Below are 26,021 nucleotides of genomic sequence, written 5' to 3' on the forward strand. Positions count from 1 at the left end.
TCGCATTGGCTATGGCCTGACCCTCACCGAAGCAATTGACTTGCATGCAAAAATTAACCCTTAGAGTACTGCTTCAAATTCCACAATGTTTTTGGTTATTTTGTTTGATTTTCTCAGTAAGCTATCCTCCTCTCCCTAGATCAGAGTGCCGCATATAAAGTCAGTAGCCACCTAGCCAGAACAAAATATTCAAAGGATGCAAACCAGGAATCTCTACTCAACAGCTCACCCGGGATCCTTCTGAGTTCTTTAATTCCTAAAGAATTTCCAAAGGTGGCGAATGCAGCCATGATGTCTAATGCCAAACAGCTTTTATTTCTCAGCTTCCTTGGTGGGGCTGTGGACTGTTCTTACCCTTGGTGTTAAACTCACAAAGAGAGAAGTCAGTTCTTTAAGGGTTAATGTGGAATTACCGAAAATAACAGTAGGTGCTGCTCGTTTTTTTTTTCTTCTTCAAGGTATCTGCATGATCCTCTTTAGATTTTTTTTTTCACTCAACTGAATGATCTTAAAAAAGGAAAGTGAGAATGAATGGATGAATAAATGGAACTTTTGGTAATGCTTGCTTGAGTTTCACAGGGATTGAACAGCCAACTCTTTTCTCAATGGGGATTCACCTCCCCCTCCCTCCACGAAGCAGCACTGTTCAGAACTATGAAAGAGCAAATGCCTTTGATTTACCTCTTGCCTTTTCTTCTTCCTGTCTAATAGCCCAATAGAATCCTGCCAGAATTTCTACAAAGATTTCACATTACAGATCGACATGGCTTTCAACGTATTCTTCCTCCTCTATTTTGGCTTGCGGGTAAGTGCTGAAAAATATTACTTTCAGTAGGGACGGAGGTGCCCATCTCTTGGTTGGGGCAAGCTGTTCTCATCAGCATCATTGTTGCAGACCAGTTAAAACTGAAGAAATTAGGGCAGGATAAGAAGTGAAAATGGCATTCAGGATGGCATGCCCACAGACTACCTTTACTAGACACATATAAATACCCATATCTCAGTTTTTTGGGTATTTTGAGAACTACACTTGGGAACTTGTATCTAGGAAGCAATGTGACTCAGTGGAAAGAACCTGGGCTTCAGAGTCAGAGGTCATGGGTTCGACTTCCGGCTCCGCCACTTGTCAGCTGTGTGACGGTGGGCAAGTCACTTCACTTCTCTGTGCCTCAGTTACCTCATCTGTAACTGTGAGCCTCACGTGGGATGACCTGATTACCCTGTATCTCCCCCAGCGCTTGGAACAGTGTTCAGCACATAGTAAGCACTTAACAAATACCAACATTATCATATATAATAATATTAATAATAGCGACAATAATCATCATCATCATCATCACAGTATTTGTTAAGGATTTAGTACTATTCTAAGCAGTGTTTGCAGAAATGAGAAGCAGTGTGGCTCAGTAGAAAGAGCACAGGCTTGGGAGTCAGAGGTCGTGGGTTCTAACTCCAGCTTTGCCACTTGTCTGCTGTGTGACTTTGGGAAAGCCACTTGACTTCTCTGTGCCTCACTTACCTCATCTGTAAAATGGGGCTGAAAACTGTAAGCCCCATGTGGGACAACCTGATTACCTCATATCTCCCCCAGTGCTTAGAACAGTACTTGGCACATAGTAAGTGCTTAACAAAGTCCATTATTATTATTATTATTATTATTATTATATGAGGTAATCAGGTCAGAACCAGTCCCTGTCCCACATGGGGATCACAGTCTAAGTAGGAGGGAGAAGAGATATTAATTTCCCATTTCACAGATGAGAAAACTTAGACCACGCCCAAGGTCACTCAGCAGGCAAATACCAGAGATGGGTTTAGAACTCAGGTCCTCTGACTCTCAGTCCCCGTGCTCTCTCCACTAAACTGTTACCCTTCCCTTAAAACTTTCTGCTATCTTCTGTTGTTACCAAAGAAGCCCTGTATGTATCTTAAAATGTCCACAGCTTTCACTTTGGGGATTAGCTGTACTTTTCAAATACACTTCATTAGATAAAGCATTTCCAAGAACGTTTTTCATGAGACGTTAGGTCCCATTCTATTTTTTTGGACTGCCCATACCCTTCTGTAAGTGGACCCTTTAAATTTGTACTCAGGGCATGGCTATTTCCAAGCAATAGAGTGTAAAGCACAAACTAAAACTCAAAAAACAAATAGTTTGAAATTCAAAGGCAGTTAGTCGTATTTAGTGAGTGCCCACTGGGTGCAGAGCACTGTACTAAGTGTTTGGAACAATACAATATAACAGAGTTGGTAGACATGTTCCCTACCCATAATGAGCTTACCTGGAACACAGGTAAAATATTCAGTATATCTTCCAATATAACCAAATGAGTTGGCCATTCCAAGTTCCTCTGAGGAAAAAAGAATGAAAATACCACAGATTTAACATCTCTCACCTTTATCTTTTTAGATATCAAGAATCCTATTCCCTTAGGTTCTTTGAAGACTGGGATATTTCACTTCTGAATCTTAGGCAGGGAATGTATCTGTTTATTGCTATATTGTACTCTCCCAAAGTGCCCTTCACACAGTAAGCGCTCAATAAATATGACTGAATGAATGAATCGCCACTTTAAAAAGAAGCAGTGTGGCTACTGGATAGAGTACAAGCCAGGGAGTCATAAGGACATGGGTTCTAATTCCGCCTTTGTCACTTCTGTGCTGTGTGACCTTGGACAAGTCACTTTACTTCCCTGTGCTTCAGTTATCTCCTCTGTAAAATGAGGATTAAGACTGTGAGCCCCATGTGAGACAGGTACTGTGTAAAAGCTGATTGGCTTTTATCTACCCGAGTGATTAGTATAGTGCCTGGCACATAAAAAGTGCTAAATAAATACCATTAAAAAAATTTACAAAAGAGAGAACCAAAAGTACTAGTTCACAGTAGACAGTGTTATGGACTATTTCATTTAATTATATCTAATTTTTTATCATTTCATTATTTTATTTAATTATTTAATTTTATATATGAGCAAATTATAGTATGATATAAAATATATATTTGTAAGACACTTTGTGCTCATATGTGCATATATGTACATATATATATATACAACTTTAGTAGGAAATTGCAGTCGAATTTATGGATCTTACTTCAGTATTAGCCCTTACAACTTGTTTTCCCTTCTACAATTATTATCAAATACCTTTGGGAAATGTAGCTATCCAAAGCACGTAAGCTGCCTTTTTGGGTGGTGGTTGTATTATTAGATTTTCCTCCAAAGGAACATCCTCAAATTCACAATAAAGAATAGTGCAAGATTAAGTTCTGTGAATTTACTGGAAATTAGGTGACTATACAAGAAAGCATGGTGATAATTCTAATTATTATGAGCTAATCATGATTTCATAAGCTCTCTAGAAGTTCAGTGCTTCAACTGTGGCCTTACAATTGCTTGCAGACTGATGAAGATAGCCCTCGAAGTTATCCTGCTGTGACAGTGAATTTATTTCCACATAAGACATTAAGACATTAATTATTGAAGTTATTCATTTATTTCCATGGCACCCTTATCAATCCCATTGCAAAAAAACAAATACACCTTCAAGCACAAAGGCAATCTGTGATCCTGTTTATGCCGAGGGCAGTTACAGACAAGTAAAATGCCATTCAGTGTTTTTCTACTGCTTACTAGTCCCAGTATTCAGTACCATCGAAAAGCAGCATGGCAGCATGATGGATACAGGATGGGCCTGGGAGACAGAAGGTTATGTCGGCTAATCCCGGCTCTGCTATTTGCCAGCTGTGTGACTTTGGGCAAGTCACTTAACTTCTCTGTGCCTCACTTACCACATCTGTAAAACGGGGATTAGGACTGAGCCCATGTGGGACAAGGACTGTATTCAACCCGATTTCCTTGTATCCAACCCAGCGCTTAGTACAGTGCCTGACACATAGTAAACACTTAACAAATACCATAATTTCTATTGTTATTACTGTATTTCAGAAGACTAAGAGACTAAGTTGTAGGAAGCCCATCATTTGCTCATCTGTTTCTTTTCCTTCGTTGTTTAACAATCTTATTAAAGGGTGCAGAACATTATACTGAGGACTTATTAGAGTACTATAGAGGTAGAAGAAATGATCCCTGCGCTCCTGTAATTTGTAATAATAATGACGGTATTTGTTAAGCACTTACTATGTGCCAGGCACTGTACTAAGCACCGAGCACTGTACTAAATGCTGGGATTAACTGAATAAATTGGAGCTAATTGAGTAGGCAAAATACTACTACAGTCAATCAGTCATATTTATTGAGTGCTTACTGTGTGTAGAGCACTGCATTAAGCATTTCAAAGAGTACAACAGATTTGGTAGATACATTCCCTGCCCACAGTGAGCTCACAGTTTAGGAGGGGAGACAGACAAATATAAATAAAGAAATTACAGATATGGACATTAGTGCTGTGTGCTTATGATTTTCTGTGTAAAAATAATAATGGTATTTGTTAAGCTCTTACTGTGTACACTGTTCTGAGCACTGGGGTCGATGCAAGGTAACCAGGCTGTCCCACATGGGGCTCACAGTCTTAATCCCCATTTTACAGATGAGGTAACTGAGGCACAGAGAAGTTAAGTGGTTTGCCCAAAGGCACACAGCTGACAAGTGGAGGAGCTGGGATTAGAACCCACGACCTCTGGCTCCCAAGTCCGTGCTCTGGTTGCGCTGAGCCACCAGGAAGAAAGTGGTAGAGTTTTTGAAAGTCTTTCCTAGACTCATGCTGTTAATTGAATATTTAGCTTAATTAAGAATATTTTTCTAAGTGTATGGGGTGTGTGGGTGTAGGCACCTTCATTTTCACTCAGAGGGCAAAGTCTTAGCTTTAATATCATAGTCTTCCATCACTACATTGAATTAATCCTTTATTGATTGTCTCGAAGTTGATTCTTCGATCAATCAGTGGTACACTTTGAGCACTCACTGTGGGCACAGCATATTATTCTCAGTGCTTGCTTAGCATGGTGATTATATTATGTGTTTTCAGGCAAGAGTTTTGAAGTGGATTCCTAGTTTTACAGTTGGGAAATTCACTTCATTTTCCTATTGAGAGGACCTATACAGAAATATTATTTTCTGAATTTGGTCAGGTTTTTTTGTTATGTATCAATATGTGAAGTCAGGAACACATGAATAACAAGATCCGTAGATAATTTGGTAGCTCACATTCAATCAATCCTTGGGCATTTATTGAGCCCTTACTATGGGCAGAGCACTGTACTCAGTACAGCTGAGTTGGTAGACACAATAATAATAATGACACTTATTAAATGCTTACATAGAACAAGCAGTCTTTTAATTTCCAGAGCAGATACAAGTTAATCAAGATCAAAATCCCTGCCCTCAAGGAGTTTATAATCTAGTGGGTTTATTTCCCCTTTCAAAATTTTACAAGAATAGTTTACAAGTAGCAATATTGACTTTTACAAAGCACTTTAACATTAGTGTTCTAAATTTGTCCTCATAACATCTTTGTGAGGTAGGTGATATTAGCTATATTTTACAGGTGAGCACAAAGAAATAAGTAATCACCAACACCCTGACTCCTGCAATGTGAATATATTTCACCTCCCAAACTGATTTCAACCCTATTCTTCCCCCTCTACCTTACACAGAGTCATGGTGGCTGCCAAAGTGCAGCATCTAGCCAAGATAAGTATCAGTTCAATTCCTGACCCTTAAGAGCGTTAAAGGAGTGTTTCCCATGGGATTTGGAAATCTTCGTGCTTTGTAGCAGGTTCACACATGTCATTTTTAACATGGTGCCATGATATCAAAATATTCCCAATTTGACTTTTCAGAGTTCCCTGGATCCTAGTCAGAATAAAAGCCTGAGTGTTTTGCTGCCCAATTTCAACACTGAAATAAAGATTAGAGGACAATTCTTCCTAGCTGATTTTTTTTTAATGGCATTTTTAAATCACTTACTATGTGTCAGGCATTGAACTAAGCACTGGGGTAGACATAAGCTATTTAGGTTTGAACAAAATTCCTGTCCCACATTGAGCTCACAGTCTTAGTCCCCATTTTACCGATGAAGCAACTGAGGCACAGAGAAGTGAAATTACTTTCCCAGGGCCACCAGCAGACAAATGGCAGAGCTGGGATTAGAACCCAGGTACTCTGACTCCCAGGCCCATGCTTTTCTCATCAGACCACACTGCTTCCCATTCTTTAGTAGGTTTTTAGTGAGTATTCTGCACAAAAGCGAAAGTCCAGTGAGAAGAGCCCCTTAGGGGGTCTTGATGCGGCCTCTAGTAACTCAAAGGAAAAAAAAAAATCTACTTTGCTTGTCTCCCGAGAGGAGATTGTACTTCTATAGGACGTTGCTAATAATGACAACCCAAGTATCTCACTCAAGGTAGAATTAGTACTTGTTTCAAGTTCACTTGAAAGTCCTAAATGCTTTTCTCTCAATTCCTTCAGTGATATTCAGTTTTAATGTTTGGAAAAGGGGATATAGATTATTACCACCAATGGATTTTTTTCAATCCTTTGCATTTTTTCTCTCTTTCTTTCTCCAGTTCATTGCAGCCAACGATAAGCTGTGGTTTTGGCTGGAAGTTAACTCAGTTGTAGATTTCTTCACAGTCCCTCCAGTGTTTGTGTCAGTTTATTTAAACAGAAGTTGGCTGGGTAAGTGAATACTGTTTTCCCCTACTCGCTACATTCAAATGTTCTGCGCCGTGGACCAGAGAAGCAAAGGTAGGTTATAACTGCTCCCTCTTCCAGAAACCTCTGCTTTCCATTCAGGCACCCTTGGTTGCAATCGAGCAGTTTCCTGATTTGAAGTTGCTGAAACATTTAACTGTGGAACTCCATCCTAAATGGAGGGAGAGATTGAGGTTAGGCAGTTGTATTTACGGTCAATTAGTTTAAAATTGCTGGGTTGAAGCAATCGCCCCATGGCCAAGAAGACTTAGGGATCAGACTCGTGCCCCTCAACCAAAAAAACACAGGACTGAAATAGCAGAACAGTCATTTGGTGTTAACCTCACTTCAAGCTTCTCTTTGCCAAATTCACTTTCTAGGAGAGACGGTGATCCCATGAGGAACACCAGATACCCATCCAGATACTCAGTCCTTGGGGACTGAGGGGAAAAAACAAAAACTGTGTCCTATCAGTTGCTGATTCTGAGTTCATCTCACAGGGGTCTACTTCTAATAATAATAATAATGTTGGTATTTGTTAAGGGCTTACTATGTGTAGAGCACTCTTCTAAGCCCTGGGGTAGATACAGGGTAATCAGGTTGTCGCCCTTGGGATCTCATTTTACAGATGAGGTCACTGAGACCCAGAGAAGTGACTTGCCCACAGTCACACAGCTGACAAGTGGCAGAATTGGAATTCGAACCCATGACCTCTTACTTCAAAGTCCGGACTCTTGCCACTGAGCCTCGCTGTGGAGTTCATGGTCTGACTCTGATGATGTCCATAGCACTGCATAATTCTATGGCAAAAAAGGCAAATCTAAAGCTATCTCTTTGCCCCCAGAACAGACGAGACAATCCCTTCCAATCAGTGACGATTTCTACGCTATTAAATATCACTGGCAGGCACATACTGAAAACGTGCATATGAGTGGCCTATCCTCCTCTTTAGGACCGAATGACTTAGTCCTCCATAAAAGAAATCAGGTTGGGAGAGTTCAGCCTTGAACTATCTCTCTCTGCGCCTGTTTCCGTAAAGTCCAGGGTGAATAGGTGATACAGGAGTGATCCAGATCCACTTGTTCCGCTCACTAGTGAGAGCCCCTGCTTTCTATCCCTGAGTAACTCACTGCCAGTTCCGATGAAAATGGCAGATGCAAACCTGTGGTGTATCTTAGTGGTGCCTCTCCAGTATTTCTGCTGAAACGAGATAGAAAACCCAGTTCTGCTTCGGTGGCATGCCTTTGGATTACCCTTCTGTCCATTAAGCTGCAGCGAACCATGGGGAGGCGAATTATCGGCAGACTGTCCAACTTCCCAAGAGCAGGTTAATAATGTGCCCTCCTACTCCTACATTATACCTCTGAGAGCATTTCCAAGTGTAAAGTCCGGGAATACTATTATTCTGGAGCTTCTTATGTGGTTTGTAAACGAAGCAGGCTATTTACTTCTCCTTCTGGGCCCTGAGTTTGGGCTTGTCAGTACTGTTTAGCACTTCAACAGGTCAAGCATTCAGTACAGTGCTTTACACACAGTAAGTGCTCAATAAATATGATTGAATGAATGAATGACAGGGAGAAATAATGACAGAAAACTCATATCAATGAATTATGCAACCCGTTAGTTGGATAAAAATTGTACTACTGGCAAAAATGAAGTTTTAGGAATATTTTTGAGTGTCATTATACTTGTCCTATCATCACCCTCTTTCACCATGCTGTGTGATCTTGCGCAAGTCATAACTTCTCTGTGCCTCAGGTACATCTTTGGTAAAATGGAGCTGTGAAGCGCTCAATAAATTTGATTGAATTGAATGAATGAATAAATTACAGATGGATATGTACATAAGTGCCATGGGACTGGAGGAGTAGTAGATATCAGCCTGTTTAAGGGGAACAGGTCCAAGTGCACAGGTGACATAAAAGGGAGAGTTTAGACAGGGAAGTGAGGGCTTAGTTAGAGAAGTCCTCTACTTGGTGGTGGCATAATTAATCAGAGTTACACTCTTTCTCTGTCAAACCCAATCTCCATTACACTATCTCCCTTCATTTGTTGATATCTGAGTATGTTCCTTGTAACCAGTCACAGGGAAAATATATTTAATTATATTTAACGTATGGTTGCTGAATTCCTCATTGTGATTCAAATCCAGCTCCTTCCAATAACCCATAATTGTCTTTGATATTTCTACTCTTCCTCAACAGTCCCATTTTAGACTTCAGAAATAACCCACTCAGTGGGCCAGGCAGGAAAGTGTTGCTTTTCTTTTTATTTATAAGCATGCCCCATATTTAATGGTCAGAAACATCACAAGAATGAAACAAGTTCATTCTAACCTATTTCTATTTCCAACTGCCCTGCTTGGAAAATGAGAATCCTAGATTCATTTTTGTTTTCTCCTCTTGTTTCAAAGACTTCAAATTCTGGCAGGAAATATCTGGAACCAATTTATGTCTCTAGTCTGTGACCTCCCCTGTAATGCCCCCCTGCTTCTTGGGACACAGGACAGAGACCTACTTCCAGAACATTCTTGGTAATTCCAGTGTACTATCACTTCCTCCCAACAATGTCCTCCAAGAGATCTTCCCTGACAAACCCTCATTTCCTCTTATCTTACTCCCTTCTGCATCGCCCTTACCTTGGATTTGCTCCCTTTATTCACCCTCCCTTAGCCCCACAGCACTTAAGTACATATCTGTAATTCATTTATTTATATTAATGTACATTGATCCCCTCTAGACTGTAAACTCATTGTGGGCAGGGAATGTATTCACCAACTCTGTTATATTGTACTCTTCAAATCTCTGCACACAGCACTCAATAAATATGATTGATTGATTGATCAATCTCCCTAACACTTTAAAGAGTCCCACTTTGCTGATTGGACTACCCCCATCAAGGTAATGGGCAGGGAAGACTCTTGCAAATGGCATCAGTATACTCAGTTGTTATCCTTGGTATTATCAACAGTGTTATTGTGTTTATTTAAGTGCTTACTATTTATCAAGCACTGTTAAAAGTGCTGAGGTAGAAACAGGTTAATCGGGTTCAACCTAGGCACTATCCCACTGTAGGAGGGAAAACAGGCATTAAATGCACAATTTGAAAAGGAGGAAACAGGTATAGAGAAATAAAGTGACTTGCCCAGTGTCACTCAGCCGGAAACTGGCAGAGCTGATTTAGAACTCAGGACCTTTCATTCATTCAATCTATTTATTGTGCTCTTACTGTGTGCACAGCACTGTACTAAGTGTTTGGAATGTACAATTTGGCAATAAAGACAATCTCTGCCTAAGATTCCCAGTCTGTGCCCTTTATACAGGCCATGCTGACTCGTGTTTCCATTATGTGTTTTGGCTAGGAAACCCTTGATAGAAAAATTAGATAAAGTTCTTCTAATAGTAATAATAGCAATAGTGATGATAATATAACATTATATCATGTGTATATATTCATATATAATATATTTCATATAAGCGCTTTCTACGTGCAAACTCTGTGCCATGGCTTTGACATAGAAAGCGCTTATATAAAATATATTATATAGTAATATATATATATACACATGATATAATGGTCATGGGGGTCAATAAGGATGGAGAAATAATTTTGCCAGGCAGAAGAGAGAACAGAGTTAAAGCACACAAGGATAAACAGGAAGTGGACCAAGTTGGCCTGATGTTTAGATTTTGGCCAGAAGCTCTCTGAGGTTCATGCACAAGAGCTAAGGAGGTGACTGCGCAGATGACCCAGGCCTGTGGGTTAGTCATACTAGATCGATGAAGGGTTAGGGGAGCAAGTGGTCAGCAGAAGGGTCATCAGAAACATCTTTGTGAATTTTGAAGTCTTTCAGGATTAATGTGGGTATGAAGAATAGAGAAGGAATGTGAGAAAGGGATCAAAATGGTGAAAGAAATTGGAAGTGCTATGTGAAGGGCAGTAGATGACAGTTATAAGAATCTGGAGTGGGTGGTAAGGACAGATGATATGAGGTTCAAAGGAAGGGAAAGAAGGGGATGGGGAAGGTAGAATGATGTGAAAGTGGCACTGGGGTGCGAGAAGGAAGTCAAAACCTCCTTTTCCAGTGAGACTGGGGGAGTGGGTGAAGATGAGACCCTCACTGGAGAGAGCAGCAGGGGAGACCGTGTCGTCCGGGGAGAACCAGGTTTCAGGGATTGTGAAGAGGAGAAATGATTGAGTCAGTAAGAGGTCAAGGATGAAGGGACGCTTCCCCAAGATGGAGCGGAGGTTCCACAGGCCACACTTGGCTGAAACTGTGTATGGGCCTGGGGGAAGGCAGTGAAGGAGGGCACAGTGCGAGGGGTGGGGAGAATTTGGATGACAGTGAGTTGACGGGGACCCACACAGGGGAAAGGGATGACTAGAAGTGGTGCTGAGACAGGATTACAGGAATGGGGCAGGGAGGAGAGTTGGGGTGGCACAAGGGGTAGGGGAGGAATTAGGTGATAGAGGGAGTTGGGGAGGTGAGGTGGGAGGAGAGGACTGGGATGGGCTGACAGGAGTGATGGGGGGATTGAAAGTTCATGGTGGGGTGGGGGAAGTAAGTGACAGCAATAACAACTTAATCCAGTGATACCCAGTAGAGAGGGTTGAATTGTCCTTGGGTCACTGAGGGTGAAAAGGCCAGGGATTAGGGGTAGGAGAGCACAGATACTGAATCCTCATTTTGCAGATGAGGCAACTGAGACCCAGAGAAGTTAAATGGCTTGTCCAAGGTCACCAGAAGATAAGTGGCAGAACCAGGATTAGAACACAGCTCCTACGACTCCCAAACCTGTACTCTTTCTGCTAGGACACGCTGCTTCTCATGCTGCCTTCCAACAATATAAGTCTATTGGGTCATTAGTGTGATGTGGTATTAAAAGAAACGTATGTGTTTATGGCTTTGCACATGGGTAACTTCTACAGCACGGGTTTTCTTGGTTATGGACTCTGGAAGAACGCAGCTCCTACCTCATAGAACAACAGGGAGTATTTATTGAACTCTTCAATTTGCAGCTCTATTAGATCCCAAGTAGTTACCAGGATGATGGGCTACAATGTGTCATTGAAGAAGGGAAGGAAGTGATTTGCTTTTGGACTCACTGGAGAGTGAAGCTTATTTACCACTATCTTAACATATTTACTAGTACTGCTTTGCTTCTTAAAATTCCAAGTCTCTTTATTTTAAAACTACATTATTTCACTGAACAAAGTGAAACTGAAGCAGAGGAACCTAAATTGATGCCATGAGGATTTTGAAGCAATCTAGTTTGTGAGGCAGTAAACATGTAGGAGAAGAATTAAAAATAAATTTAGGTTTTTTGGCTCAATTAACTAAAATAAATATTCTGGTTTTCAAGTCTGAATGATACGCACAGAAGGGCAACTCCCTAATTTAATCTGTTCTGGAATCATAAAATGAATAGTTAACTTTTTGATCAGTGCCAAAACTGGTAATTGGATGTATGGTTCTTTGCTCAGGGTAATCTGAGTAGAGAACAGTTTAGAAAGTGGTGGTAGACCAGGGGAGATCTTATAAAACCAATCGTGGGGTTTTTTGAATGATATTTGTTTAGTGTTTTCTATGTTCCAGGCACTGTTCTAAGCACTGGGGAAGATACAAGGTAATGAGGTTGGTCACAGACCATGTCCCATATGGGACTCACAGTCTTAATCCCAGTTTTACAGGTGAGGTAACTGAGGCACAAAGAAGTGAAGTGACTTGCCCAAGTGGCGGAGCCGGGACTATGATCCAGGTCCTTTTCATTCCCAGGCCCGTGCTCTATCCGCAAGGCAACGCTAATTACTGGGTTGGGATCATGTCTGCTTAACCAGTTCACAAAGATCTATCATTCTTCACAAATCTACCACAGCTTCAGATATTTCTCCAGTCGTTTTGAAGCCACGGTTATGGGCAAACTGAAGTTTAGCTTATTGGCTTTGAACAGAATGGTTTTGGTTCCCCCTGCAGGCCTAGCTTCTGGACAATTGCTGTGTTGCGATGAAATAGGTTGAAGAGGGGAACTATTAGAACTATTAGCAACTGCATCCTTTAAAAAGCCTAGCCTAAACTGATATAATTTCTGGAGAAAGTGTGGTGATTGTGCAGACCAAGTGTTTCTCTCTCCTTCATCTCTCTTGAAGCCATCTGGGGATTGATCTTGCCTATACCATCTTTCTGTTCTTCTAACAATTACATTTTACCTCTGTGGCAACTGAAGCTACACCTAAATCAGAATTTCATAATTAATAGGGGGAACTCATGGTCAGGGAACCTGTTTATCAAATCTGTTGGACTATATTCTTCCAAGCATTTAGCACTTACTGCACAGTCAGTGTTCAATAAGTACCACTGATTGACTTTCAGAGATCATCCAGTTAATTTGTCATATTAGACAAAGCCTATGCCCAAGAAATAATAGTAATAAATTGTGGTATTTGTTTAGCACTTACTATTTGCCAAGCAATGTACTAAATACTGGGATAGATAATTACATCCCGTATGGGACTCACAGTGTAAGTAGAAGGGAAAACAGGTAATGATTCCCCTTTTTGTAGATGGGGGAAGTGGGGCACAGAGAAGTTGCCCGAGGTCACGTAGCAGACAAGTGGTGAAGCCCAAATTAGAATCCAGGTCCTTTGACTCCCAGGACCGTGCTCTTTCTACTAGGCCAAGCTGCTTCCCTAAAGAAAGATCTCTTAAAAAAAACCCTAAAATAAAACTGTAATGATTTTACAGAGGCATTTTTCTTCCAGTCTTATATTTATGGATTGGATCAGATTTTCCTGAGTGGTCCAATATAAAAATGAATCTGGTCTTCACTTTTTCCTTTGAAATAAATCAACTTGGTGACTGCTAAGATCATGACAAAATCCTGGTCTTGTTGTGCGAAATTCTACTTTAACTTTGTTCTGGTGTAATCTGTGGCCTCCTCCTTTTAAAGAATGCTTGGCTGATTTCCACTGCCAAGTCTACGGGAGTGAACTGGAAAATAAATTCCCCCAATTTTTTTTTTTTTTAATGGGCAAGGAGAGGATTAGTCTAGCTGCCAAACTTCGTAGACAGATACCAAGAATTTATCAAGACTTCTTCACTAGACTGCCCTCTCTCCTTCAAGGTTATGCAGTCTGCTCTTAACTGAGTAAACATTCTTTACCACCAGCCTGTTAAACACTGATGCTTACCCTGATACTGGCTTACAGGTAATTGGCTACCTTCACTTTACAGATATTTCTGTGTGATGCCTAAGCTTTTCTTTCCTTCTTAAGAAGCAAGAGAAGTGCTACATAGTGCGATAATTGCCTCGGGAGCTGAATTATTGCAGTATGGTAAAAGAAATGAGCCCATTGTTGAGCCTCTGCACTGTGGTTTAGGTTTTAGTGAAGTGCCATGCTAAAAGCTTGGATATACTGCCGTATACTGATTGCCATTTCAATTACAGTTGAAATGTAATTGTTGGGGCACTTATTTCACTTTAAGAGATTTCCAGTTATCTCTCTCTGTTATTTTACAGTAAGAGTCGCACTTTAAAGAAGGACCCAAATTGTAAACCCTCAAAGATTTGCCTGACTTTGTCACACACTGAATTGGAATACCATACTAAAAATGAATGTCACTAGGTAATGCATTTGGGGATGCAAGAATATTTTAGCATGGATGTTGTTCCTTAATCTCTGTTTTGGGGCACATGCTTATGGAGACATGATCTTCCAAACCAAGTACTGAATATTTTTCCCAGAGAACCCTTATCCTGATAAAGTAGCAGAAGTGGAAAATCTTGACAGATATAGAAAAAATTAAGGGAAAAAATATCTCTGAACAACCCATGTCCTTTTCAGCTCATAATTATCTGAAAAACAGCCCTATTCTTTGAGAATGGCTTTAATTCTATAATTCCATTTATTTATATTAATGCCTGTTTACTGGTTTTGAAGTGTATATCTATAATTCCATTTATTTATATTGATGCCACTGATGTCTGTTTACTTGTTTTGATGTCTGTCTTCCCACTTCTAGACAGTGAGCCCGTTGTGGGCAGGGATTGTCTCTTTGTTGCTGAATTGTACTTTCGGAAGCACTTAGTACAGTGCTCTGTACACAGTAAGCGCTCAGTAAATATGAGTGAATGAGTGAATGAATAATTCTAAAGTGAGGTTGAACTCATTGGTAACAGAAGAGAAAAGAAGGATTTGTTGATTCACCTATCACAGGAATCTCTCCTCCAGAGGGATTCTTAGACTCCACTGTATATGAAGACTCTTCAGAAGAGCACCCAGTTTTTCCATGAGTTGGGAGTTGTGAGGATTATAGCACTGATTTTGTGTCTACTGTGAGCAGAGAACTGTACTAGATACCTAGCAATTTTCAGCAGTATTCAAGAATACGGTCCCCACTTACAGTACAGTGTGGGACACCAGCAGACATTAACTGGAAAATATATACTAGGTAAAAGAAAGAATATAGGTACAAATAGAAAGAAATACAAGTAATTTCGCAGATATATGCATGAAGATTAAGATGGCAGAGAAGGTGACATGAGTAGGAGAGTTGGAGAAAAGTCAGGAAATGCCTCTTGAAGGTAGTGACTTTTCAGAAAGACTTCAAAAGTAGATTAAATAGATTGCAGGGGTGGGAGTATTGTGGAAGGGGACCATTGTATTAATCCAGTGGGGCATGGTGAGGGTAGCAATAATTGTAGAAATAGGGGTAGATTGGTAAAATGTTAAAAGCATTTTAATGAAGCAGCATGGCTCAGTGGAAAGAGCCCGGGCATGGGAGTCAGAGGTCATGGGTTCTAATCCCGGCTCCACTGCTTGCCAGCTGTGTGACTTTGGGCAAGTCGCCTAACTTCTCTGTGCCTCAGTTACCTCATCTGTAAAATGGGAATTAAAACTGTGAGCCCCACGTGGGATAACCTGATCACCTTGTATCCCCCCAGTGCTTAGAACAGTGCTTTGCACATAGTAATCGCTTATTAAATGCTATCATTCTTCTTCTTCTTATTGTTAAAAAGAAAAAAATTAGAAGGATTTAGGGGCAGCCCGAATGTGGTAGGTTAATGTTAGAAGAGTCAAATATAATACAAAGGTTGTGAGCTAAGAAGAGGATAAGAGTAAGAAGGGAAGATGAGGAGGTTACTTTCAAACAGAGTTAAGGTTCAAGCTTCTTCTACAAGCAAAGTGGATTAGTAAAGCTAATGATAGAGTGGGGCTGGGGATACTGATTTAGGAGTCACCTATGGAATGATGGCACCTGAAATCTTGTGAGGGTATGAAATCCCTTGGAAAACGAAGAGAGGACCCGAGTGGGATGTGGACTGTGTCCAACCTAATTCACTTGTATCTATCCCAGCACTTAAAGAACAGTACCTGACAAATAGTAAGCACTTAAATACCATTGAAATAAAACACTTGAGAGTTGTGAGGAGAAAGGGCAAAAAGATAGTAAGGGAGCTAAGACAGAGGTCACATCTTCTCCAAGAGGCCTTCCCCAACTAAGCCCTTTTTTCCCCACTTCCTTTTCCTTCTGAGTCATCTAATAGTAAAGGAGCTAAGACAGAGGTCACATCTTCTCCAAGGGGCCTTCCCCAACTAAGCCCTTTTTTCCCCACTTCCTCTTCCTTCTGAGTCATCTGTGCACTTGGATCTGTGAACTTTGAGCTTTTTTTTAATGATAATAATAATAATAGTTATTAACTGCTTCTATGTGCCAAGCACTGTTCTAAATTCTGGGTTTGATACAAGCTAATGAAGTTGGACACAATCCCTGTTCATGTGGTACTCACAGTCTCAATCCCCATTTTACAGAGGTGGCAACTGAGGCACAGAGAAGTGAAGTAAGTGACTTGCCCAGGATCACAAAGCAGACAAGTGGCAGAGTCAGGTTCAGAACCCATGACCTTCTGACTCCCAGGCCCGTGCTCTATCCACTAGGCCATGCTGCTCACCCCACCCTCTATCCCAAAGCACTTATGTACTTATCTTTAAATTATATATTATAGATTACTTATTTATATTAATGTCCGTCGCCCCCTGTAGACCATAAATTTGTTGTGGAACAAGAATGTGTCTGCTACCTCTTTCGCGTTGCACTTTGCCACGAGCTTAGTTCAGTTCTCTGCACATAATAAACAGTAAATATCATTGATTGATTGATCAATTGAACGTGTTCAGATAGGAGGACATCCAGAAGAGTAGAGTAAATTGGAATATGTCAGGAGACTATTTTAGGAAACTACAGTTTCTGCAGGTCCAGGCTGGATTTTGAACATTGAGACTTTGGTCCATATATCACTTTGTTTTATTCTGCCTTGGAAGTATTTGTCAGCTGCTGTCCTGATCTGGCCCTGGGTTTATTGTTCCAATTATTTACCAGTTGCTATTCTTCATTTGTTCCTATTATATACCAGTTTCCATAGCTCTTGTTGAGTTTGGTGGAGACTACTTAGAAACTTAAAGGGCATGACCAGTAACTCTGAGATCATAAGGGAATAAGAAATGTCATAATGGGTGAGACCCATGCAGCCCAGTTCTGTCTCAAAAAGCAGCAACAGGATGCTACCAGAAATAGCATTATGATTTCTTTTTTGGATGACTAATCACAGAGAAACAGCATGGCCTACAGGAAAAAGCATAGGCCTGGGAGTCAGAAGGTTATGGATTCTAATCCCTGCTCCACCGTATGTCTGCTGTGTGATCTTGGGCAAATAACCTCATTTCCCCTGTGCCTCAGTTACCTCATCTGGAAACTAGAGATTGAGACTGTGAGCCCCACGTAAGACAGGCAATGTATCCAACCTGATTTCCTTGTTCCCACCCCAGTGCTTAGTACAGTTCTTGGCCCATAGTAAGCATTTAACAGATACCATAATTAGTTAATTAGGAACTTACTAAATCCTATTTTTCTCTCTGTTCCTTACTGTATTCCGAATGATTATGGGCAATTTATCCAAATGAATCATATTTCTTGAGTGGTGATTGTGTGAAGAACACTGTACTAAGTTCATGGGAGAGTTCAGTATAACAATATAACAGATATATTCCTTGCCCACAGCAAGCTTACAGTTTAGAGGGAAAAACATTCATTAACATAAATAAATTACAGATATATACATAATTTGTTGTGGGGATGAGGGGGTAATGAATAAAGGGAGCAAATCAGGGTGATGCAGAAAGAAGAGGGAGAAAATGAAATGAGGGTTTAGTCAGGAAAGCCTACTGGAGGAGATGTGCCTTCTGTAAGGCACATTGGCAGATATGAAGAGAGAGGGCATTTGAGGTCAGAGGCAGTACGTGGGCAAGAGGTCAATGGCGAGATAGATTCATTCATTCACTAGTATTTATTGAGCACTTACTATTTGCAGAGCACTGTACTAAGAGCTTGGAATATACAATTCAGCAACAGATAGAGACAATCCCTGCCCAATGACAGGCTAACAGTCTAATCGGGGGAGACAGACAGACAAAAACAAGACAAGACTCCAAGGGAGTGGGTGTAGATGGCAGAGAGAGGGTGGGATGGTCCATCCGAGAGAGGCAGGGCTGGGCAGGGAAGAATCATGGGTGATGCCCAGTGATGAGATTGAGGTACAATGAGGAGGTTGGCATTAAAGGAGTGAATTGTGAGGGCTGGGTTTTAGTAGGAGAAAAGCAAGATGAGTTAAGCAGGGGAAAGGTGACTGAGTGTTTTAAAACCAATGGTCAGGAGTATCTGTTTGATGTGAAGGTGGATGTACAACCACTGCAGGTTCTTGAAGAGTGGGGAAACATGGACTGAATGTTTTTGTAGAAAAATGACCCATTTGAAATTACTGACTTGGGGCCCGCCCAGTGTTCTGGAATTACAATCCACGTGCTTACCAGCTTCTGACTAAAGACATATTTTCTTAGATAACTACTTTTCATTTAATTTACCTAAATTAGCTGTTTATTCTGGGCCAAGCAGTGTGCTAAGCACTAACGGTAGATATAAACATAATAGATCTCCCCCACTGGGCTCACAGTCTAGGTGGGTTTAGGTGGACGATGGTAGAGATGGAATGCAGAAAAGATACACCAGGCATCTGCTTTGTTACCAAAGATATCATCAAAGGCTCTCCAAACAGGTATCATCTCATTTTCTCTCTGTTTGTGAAATATTTGTTGTTCATTTCTGCCATCTAGTGAGAGAAAATAGGAAAGGAAAACCAGTCTAATAAAATTACTGTTTGTTTTTTCCACAGCTAGAGATCAGGTTAACCAAAAAATTGAATTCACACACTGATTAATTTTTGTGACTTTACAGTGACAAATGGTTTGCCCCAAACAGGCTTCTTCTTTAAAAGATGGCAAATTTGTTCCACAGACCAAGGAAAAATCTTTATATAAGCCATAAACAATAGCAAACCCTCAAAGAGAGTATCAACTATTGAGGTTTAAAATAAATTTGTATTCATGGTAGGTATGCCTCAAAATAAACTAGAAATTTAAAACCATACTGAAAGTAGAACCTTGCCCCAAAACTAAAGTTGTACTGGAACTCTCAGGCTGAATAGACTTAAGGTGATTAATACTGCTCTGAAACTGTTTGCCCTTATAACTATATGAGTAAGCTTATCAACTTTCACGTTTTTGTGTTAGTTTGTAGAAGAAAGTAGAAGAAACACTGAAGTAAGTAGAAAGTAGAGGAAAGACTGAAATATTTTCTTTTTTTCCACACAAGCTGTCAGTTTAAAAAAAGAAACAATGCCCAGACTTTGAATAGATATGCTTTTCAAACTTGAACTGAAGAAGAAACATTAATGATAACTTGAATTTAAGGCTAGTGTTTATTGAATGCAATCAAAGTGTTCAAAATCGTCACCACAAAGTTATATTAATTTAACTCTTTGAGGGTTGTTAATTCTTTCCTACCCCAAGGGAAATTAGTGAGTTTATCCTGACCTAATGTCGAGTCTCAGAGGTCATTTTTGCAATAGATGGAGCCATTTTCAGATAGGATATTTTAAAGTGACTAGCAGATTCAAGCCAATATGGAGGATGAAATATTTTTCATTTGACAGTTGCTGTCTATTTTGTTTTTCTGGGTGGAGACAATGGACTGAAAATCTGCCAGAAAAATCAGAGGAAGTGTAGAAATGGAAGAAGAGAAAAAGAATTGTCATTGGGTGAAAACTAAGAGACATAAATGGCAGTTGATGATGAGTAGAGAATGAAATTTTGGGGGTGACTTGTTTCTAATAGGTCAGTTCAGAAAAGTAGTCAATTCTGCTTGGTCTCCCTCGGTGGTGTGGCCTGAGAAGCCAGGTTGAAGGAGATCTCTTTTAACACTGACCTTATTCAATGCACCGTTGGTGATGTTCCCAATAACTTTCTCTTAATTGATAGCAGTTGTCCAAGGTCTTACTCAGCATAAGATGCAGTTTCTGTTTCAGTGGTGGGATTTATATGGCTTTTAAAGGTGGGGTGCATCATCCAGCTGAGTCACAGAAATTGTTCCGTTTCTGTGAAAACAAGAAAACAAGATGGGCCTAAGCTTTATGAGATTTTTAAACTGATATGAGCTACACTGAAAATGCTCCCTAAACATTAGAGTAAATTAGTCCAGACTTGCAGAACACTTAGATATTATTAGGTAAGAAAGCAAATTGTCAGTGAAAAGGAGGCTTTGCAGTGCTTTGTTCTTCCTGAACTTTATAGAGCAACTTGTTTCCAATGAGCTTACATTTTCATATATCTCACATTTATTGGATTAACATTTTCTGGATGTAAGGAGAGATGAATACTTTTTTTCCCAATTTGTAGATGGGAAAAATGGGGCATAGAGAAAGTCAGCCTCTAACTAAATGTCACATTGGCAAATAATGATGGAACTCAGACTAGAACCCAAGTTTCCTGACTTCAAATCCAGCATTCTGCCATGCAGAAGTAGTAGTACATAATCCCTGGCAACAAGGACCCTATACACTAACCAGACGAGAGAAACATTTGATAATTGTGATACATGTTCAGTTTGCTTTCTATGTTCCAAGCGCTATACCAGCAGGGGTAGAGAAGCAGCGTGGCGCAGTGGAAAGAGCACGGGCTTTGGAGTCAGGGCTCATGAGTTCAAATCCCAGCTCTGCCACTTGTCAGCTGTGTGACTGTGGGCAAGTCACTTAACTTCTCTGTGCCTCAGTTCCCTCATCTGTAAAATGGGGATTAAGACTGTGAGCCCCACGTGGGACATCCTGATTCCCCTGTGTTTACCCCAGCGCGTAGAACAGTGCTCTGCACATAGTAAGCGCTTAACAAATACCAACATTATTATTATTATTAGATACAAGTTGATCATATCCCACACAGGGCTCACAGTCAAGACAGATATGAGGGAGAACAAATATTAAACCCCCATTTTGCAGATAAGGGAATTGAGGCACAGAGAGGTTAGGTGACTTGCCCAAGGACACCCAGCCAGGATTGGAACCCCAGGTTCTCTGACTTCCAAGCCCGTACTCTTTCGAGTAGGCCATGCTGCTTCCCCACTATAACCAGAGTGGTTAAAATAAAGGACTATAGAAGCATTCATGAGTGTTGATGATAGGTATAAATTAGTGCATTCTTCACTCAGAGTGTTCGTGACCAAAACCCGAACTGCCTGTTCTCGCAAGACTTTTGTTTAGGTTTTCCTGTTGTCAGTGTGAAATATAATTGAACTGTTTTTCCAGTCGAAGTTGTGAGTTGCCCTGAACATCGTACACTCTTGCCCAAAGAGGCTAAGTTACTTGCCCAAGGTCACACATCAGTCCAGGTGTAGAGCTGAGACTAGAATCCAAATCTCCTGACTCCCAGGTTTCCTTAAGAGTAAACTAGGCCAACCACCTCCCTAGGCTGTTCAAAAGGGATGGAGACATACTTGGAAGGAAGAATAGGAACAGGAGCTTTGGAGAAAGTAGAAGCAAGTGTTTCAGGAACTTCTATGTATTTTAACACTAAAAAAAGACAAATTGTATGCACAGTGAAATGCAAATTATCTTATTTTTAAGTAAAATATTCAAATTCTGCCAACGTATACAATCCTTTGAAAAACAGGACTCCGAATCACTCCAGTGCGTGGCAAATTAGAGCTTGCCTTTGTCATATCTGCCCATCAGTTTGCATGTGTGATTTATCATTAAGTCCATTAATAGTACTTTTTTATGAGTGCAGAGTACTGTACTAGGCACCTGAGAGAGTACAGTAAAGTAGACATGATCTTTGCCCTCAAAGAGTTTACAATCTAGCAGGGTATTTATACTGAAGCTTTAGCATTCCTACCAGGACCATTGTCTGTGAATGGACCATTGTCTGTGAATCCTCCAAATGGAATCCCATGTATCCGTGCACCCGCATTGACCTGAAGGAGTTAACGTAAGCGGTTGTGTGGTAGACATTTCTCATTTCTTCCCTGAGGGCCCATCTTTGAAAGTTGGTCTACTGGCAAAAGCCACTGAAAGTACTCTGATTCCATTAATAAAGAGTCCTATCCTTGCTAAGGTTCTACTGCATTAGATGGGCATGAGAATATTAAAGGGCCTGGTGCCCTACAGAGAAACAGACTCATATTTCAAAGGAATATATTTCACAGAGTGATGTGATTTCACATCGGATGCTCTTCACAGAGTGAATGAGAGCAGAGCTGAATTATTAGCTGTTTAGTCTACTTTAGCTTGAAGCTGTTCAATTCCAGTATGACACCAGCCCTGTTTATGGGGAGGAAGCTGGCAAAGGAGCCTCCCTGAGGCTTTCAAGGAATAAAAACTTGTGGCTCTATCCAAGACCCTTTAATCCCCCAATACAGCACAACTAGTTTAATGAAGAATTGCTTGGCTTCTTCTTCCCTTCGCCAGTTTCTCATCCTAGCTGTAATTCCATGGTCAAGTATTCTGGGAAAGGGATAATGGGGTTTTGGGGTGAAGAGATGGAATGCAGTGAAAGGAGCTGACCCATAGAAGAGTCTTCCAATCAATCAATAGGTTAAATCAGTTGGATTTATTAAGTGCTTACTGTGTGCAGAGTTCTGTACCAATCACTTGGGAGAGTTCAGTAGAGTTAATAGGCCTAACCTATATTTTAAAGAGCTTAAAATCTACCTGGGGAGAAGATACTAAAAAAGAAAAATACAGGTAGGGGAAGCAACAGAGGAACAGCGAGACCACTTCTGAATCAGATGGAGATATATCATCACCGATCACTCTGCTGCTAACTGAAATTTACGTGGGAAATTTTTCAACCAATACCAGCCTGATAAAGAGGTCGAACTTCGTTTGGCTTAGAAGGACCAATACAATATCATTGTATTTTAGTCTCCCAAATGCTTAGTTCAGTGCTCTGCACACAGTCAGCGCTCATTACGTAGGATTGACTGACTGAATGATAGGGAAGCTCCAGTCTGGGGACAGAGAGACCAGTCCTATGAGAAGGAGCATGGCATAGTGGATAGAGCTTGGGCCTGAGAGTCAGAAGGTCATGGGTTTTAATCCTGGCTCTGACTCTTGTCTGCTGTGTGACCTTGGACAAGTCACTTCATTTCTCCATGCCTCAATTGCCTCATCTGTAAGCCCCACCTGGGACAGAGACTGTGTCCAACCCAGTTTGCTTGTATCCACCCCAGGGCTTACTACAGTGCCTGACACATAGTGAGTGCTTAACAAGTGCCACTATTAAAAGTGGGAAGGAGAGAAAAAGACCGAGAAATAAGGAAGAAGCTTCCATGAAGGATTAGCACATTTTCAGCTACAAACTGTTTATTAGGTGAAGTCCTTCAAGATCACCTAAGTGGCTGCTCTATCTCAGCCCCTCATCTATTGTGTAGATGGTTTAAATGATGTCATCACCAGTCAAGTGACAAGCTGGGGGAGGGAGAAGGTGAAGCATTAGAGGATTCCTCCTCCTCCTCCTCCTCCTCCTGTAGCTGTGCTTGGTGCTTTTATCCATCCCCGCCATCTTCCAGAGAAATGGTAGTTAGCAGGAGGCCCCCCTTCACATCCTCTCTGTCCCCAGGAGGGGTGGAGGCCCAAAGCTATGGTGGCTATATGTCACCCCCGCCCACGAAGGAGCCAGAACCCAAAGTGTCCACCTCTCCCCACTATTCCCTAGGAGCCAGACCCCAGCATTCTGAGACTCAGGTACTTCCCAGCAACATTTCCCACTTCAGATTGCATTACAGGACTAGCAGATATCAGTCAGAGGATGTGGCTCATTAATGGATCATAAATCAATTCTGTCTATTAGGTGGAGGTGGATAGAGGTGCCCAAGCACATCTGTAATCCAATCAAACACCCCTTGTACAAATAGGACCCCTGTTGCATACCCATGAGCAAAATAGGCAGAAGAAAAGAAGCCAAGTAAACGGGATCATTAACCGTTCTTTATTGCAATACACATTTCTTAAAAGCAATAAATTAAATGTCTTTTAATTGCTGGCCTTGAATGTCATACTGGGACTTTCAAAAAATCAAACTACATTACAGTTTTCTACAGCTCTCTGATGGTTTATGGCAACATCTGAGATTGCCGGTAGAATTATGATCTTGTAATTCACAACTATGGGCCATAGATTCGCTAGCACACAGTATAATTTATGTATTGAGCTTTTAGAAAATAATAAAGAAGAAAAGCTCCAACAAACAGAAAGCTCAAAATCTATTTTCTTTTAAGTTTTCTTGAACAAGATCGTTCACTGTTGAAAGGTAGATAAGCTAGCTTGTGGCTTTATCAAGGTCAGTGCAACTCTGATGGACCTGGAGGAGAGGAAAGTCCTAGCTTTGAGCTCTCTCGAAATATCTGCCATATATTACTTTTTTAAAAATGGTATTTAATAATTGTGGTATTTTTTAGGCACTGTACTAAGTGCCAGGCACTGTACTATGTGCTAGTGTAGATACAAGCAAATCGGGTTGGACACATCCCTGTCCCATGTAGGGCTTATAGTCTCAATCCCCATTTTACAGATGAGGTAAATGAGGCACAGAGAAGTGAAAAGACTTGCCCAAGGTCACGCAGCAGACAAGTGGTGGAGTTAGGATTAGAATCCATGACCTTCTGACTCCCAGGCCCAGGTTTTATCCCTACACCTTGCTGTTTCTCTATCAGAGAAGCAGTGTGGCTCAATGGAAAGACCCCGGGCTTGGAAGTCAGAGGTCGTGGGTTTGAATCCCAATCTGCCACTTGTCAGCTGTGTGACTGTGGGCAAGTCACTTAACTTCTCCGTGCCTCAGTTACCTCATCTGTAATACGGGAACTGTGAGCCTCACGTGGGACAACCTGATTACCCTGTATCTACTCCAGCATGTAGAACAGTGCTCTGCACATAGTAAGGGCTTAACAAATGCCAACATTATTATTTGTTAAGTGCTTACTATGTGCCAAGCACTGTTCTAAGAGCTGGGGAAGATAATGGTAATCAGATCTGACAGTCTCTTTCTCAAGTGGAGCTCACGTTCTAAGTAGGAGTGAAAGATGAAGAAACTGAGGCACAGAGAAGTTAAGTGACTTGCTCAAGGTCGACCAGTGGCAGGATCAGAATTAGAACCCAGGTCCTCTGACTCCTAGGCCAGGGCTCTTTCCACTAAGCCATCTGCTTCTCTACTTGTAGAGGTCCTAGCCAGTGCGGGGTGGTACAGCAATTCCCTCCTGAGAATCTGTCCCCTGGGATCTCTGCATTTTGAGGCATTTTGTTTGTTTTCCTTTTAAATGATATATGTTAAGCGCTTACTATATGCCTGGCACTGTACTAAGTGCTGGGGTAGATATAAAATGATCAGGTTGGACACAATCCAAGTTCATTCATTCAATCGTATTTATTGAGCACTTACTGTGTTCAGAGCACAGTTCTAAGTACTTGGGAGAGTACACTATAACAATAAATTAGACACATTCTCTGCCCTCAATGAGCTTACAATTTAGAGGGGGAGACAGGATACATACATGAATATAAATAAATAAATTACAGATATGTACATAAATGCTGTGGGGCTGGGATAGGGGATGAATAAAGGGGGCAAGTCAGGGAGACGCGGAAGGGAGTGCGAAGAGGAAGGAGAGCTTAGTTAGGGAAGGCCTCTTGGAGGCCTCATCTCACTCTTTACAGGGAGCCCCATTATTCCCCACTCTCGTGGACGTCTTCATAGGCCCTAGAAATTCCTCCGCCTCGGTATTAAAGACCTCAGAAGCTCCGGCTGGCCTCTCTTCGTCCTGCAAATGACCTCTTCCGGAAGAAGGGAGATCACAGATGAAGGCAATTGGTTCCTCTTGAATGCAGGGAGAAATTGCCGGACTCGCTGACTCAATAATTTCTCTGAAATATGTAACATCTTTCTCGATCAATGAGCTGCAATTAGCATTTATAGAAAGTAATCGCTCCACAAGGT

The 26,021-nt window shown here is 41.1% G+C and overlaps 1 protein-coding gene across 19 annotated transcripts in view; it reads left to right on the plus strand.

The window, feature by feature from the left end:
• KCNMA1 (potassium calcium-activated channel subfamily M alpha 1) overlaps positions 1 to 26,021 on the plus strand; it is an 879,166-nt gene that overhangs the window by 542,398 nt on the left and 310,747 nt on the right. For all 19 annotated transcript variants that reach the window (XM_029059250.2, XM_029059251.2, XM_029059252.2 and 16 more), the window contains exons 4-5: positions 712 to 805; positions 6,524 to 6,635. In XM_029059250.2, the coding sequence (XP_028915083.1) occupies positions 712 to 805; positions 6,524 to 6,635 (206 nt within the window). The remainder of the gene's footprint in view (positions 1 to 711; positions 806 to 6,523; positions 6,636 to 26,021) is intronic.

This window comes from Ornithorhynchus anatinus, chromosome 3, assembly GCF_004115215.2.
Source record: "Ornithorhynchus anatinus isolate Pmale09 chromosome 3, mOrnAna1.pri.v4, whole genome shotgun sequence".
Lineage (NCBI taxonomy): Eukaryota > Metazoa > Chordata > Mammalia > Monotremata > Ornithorhynchidae > Ornithorhynchus > Ornithorhynchus anatinus.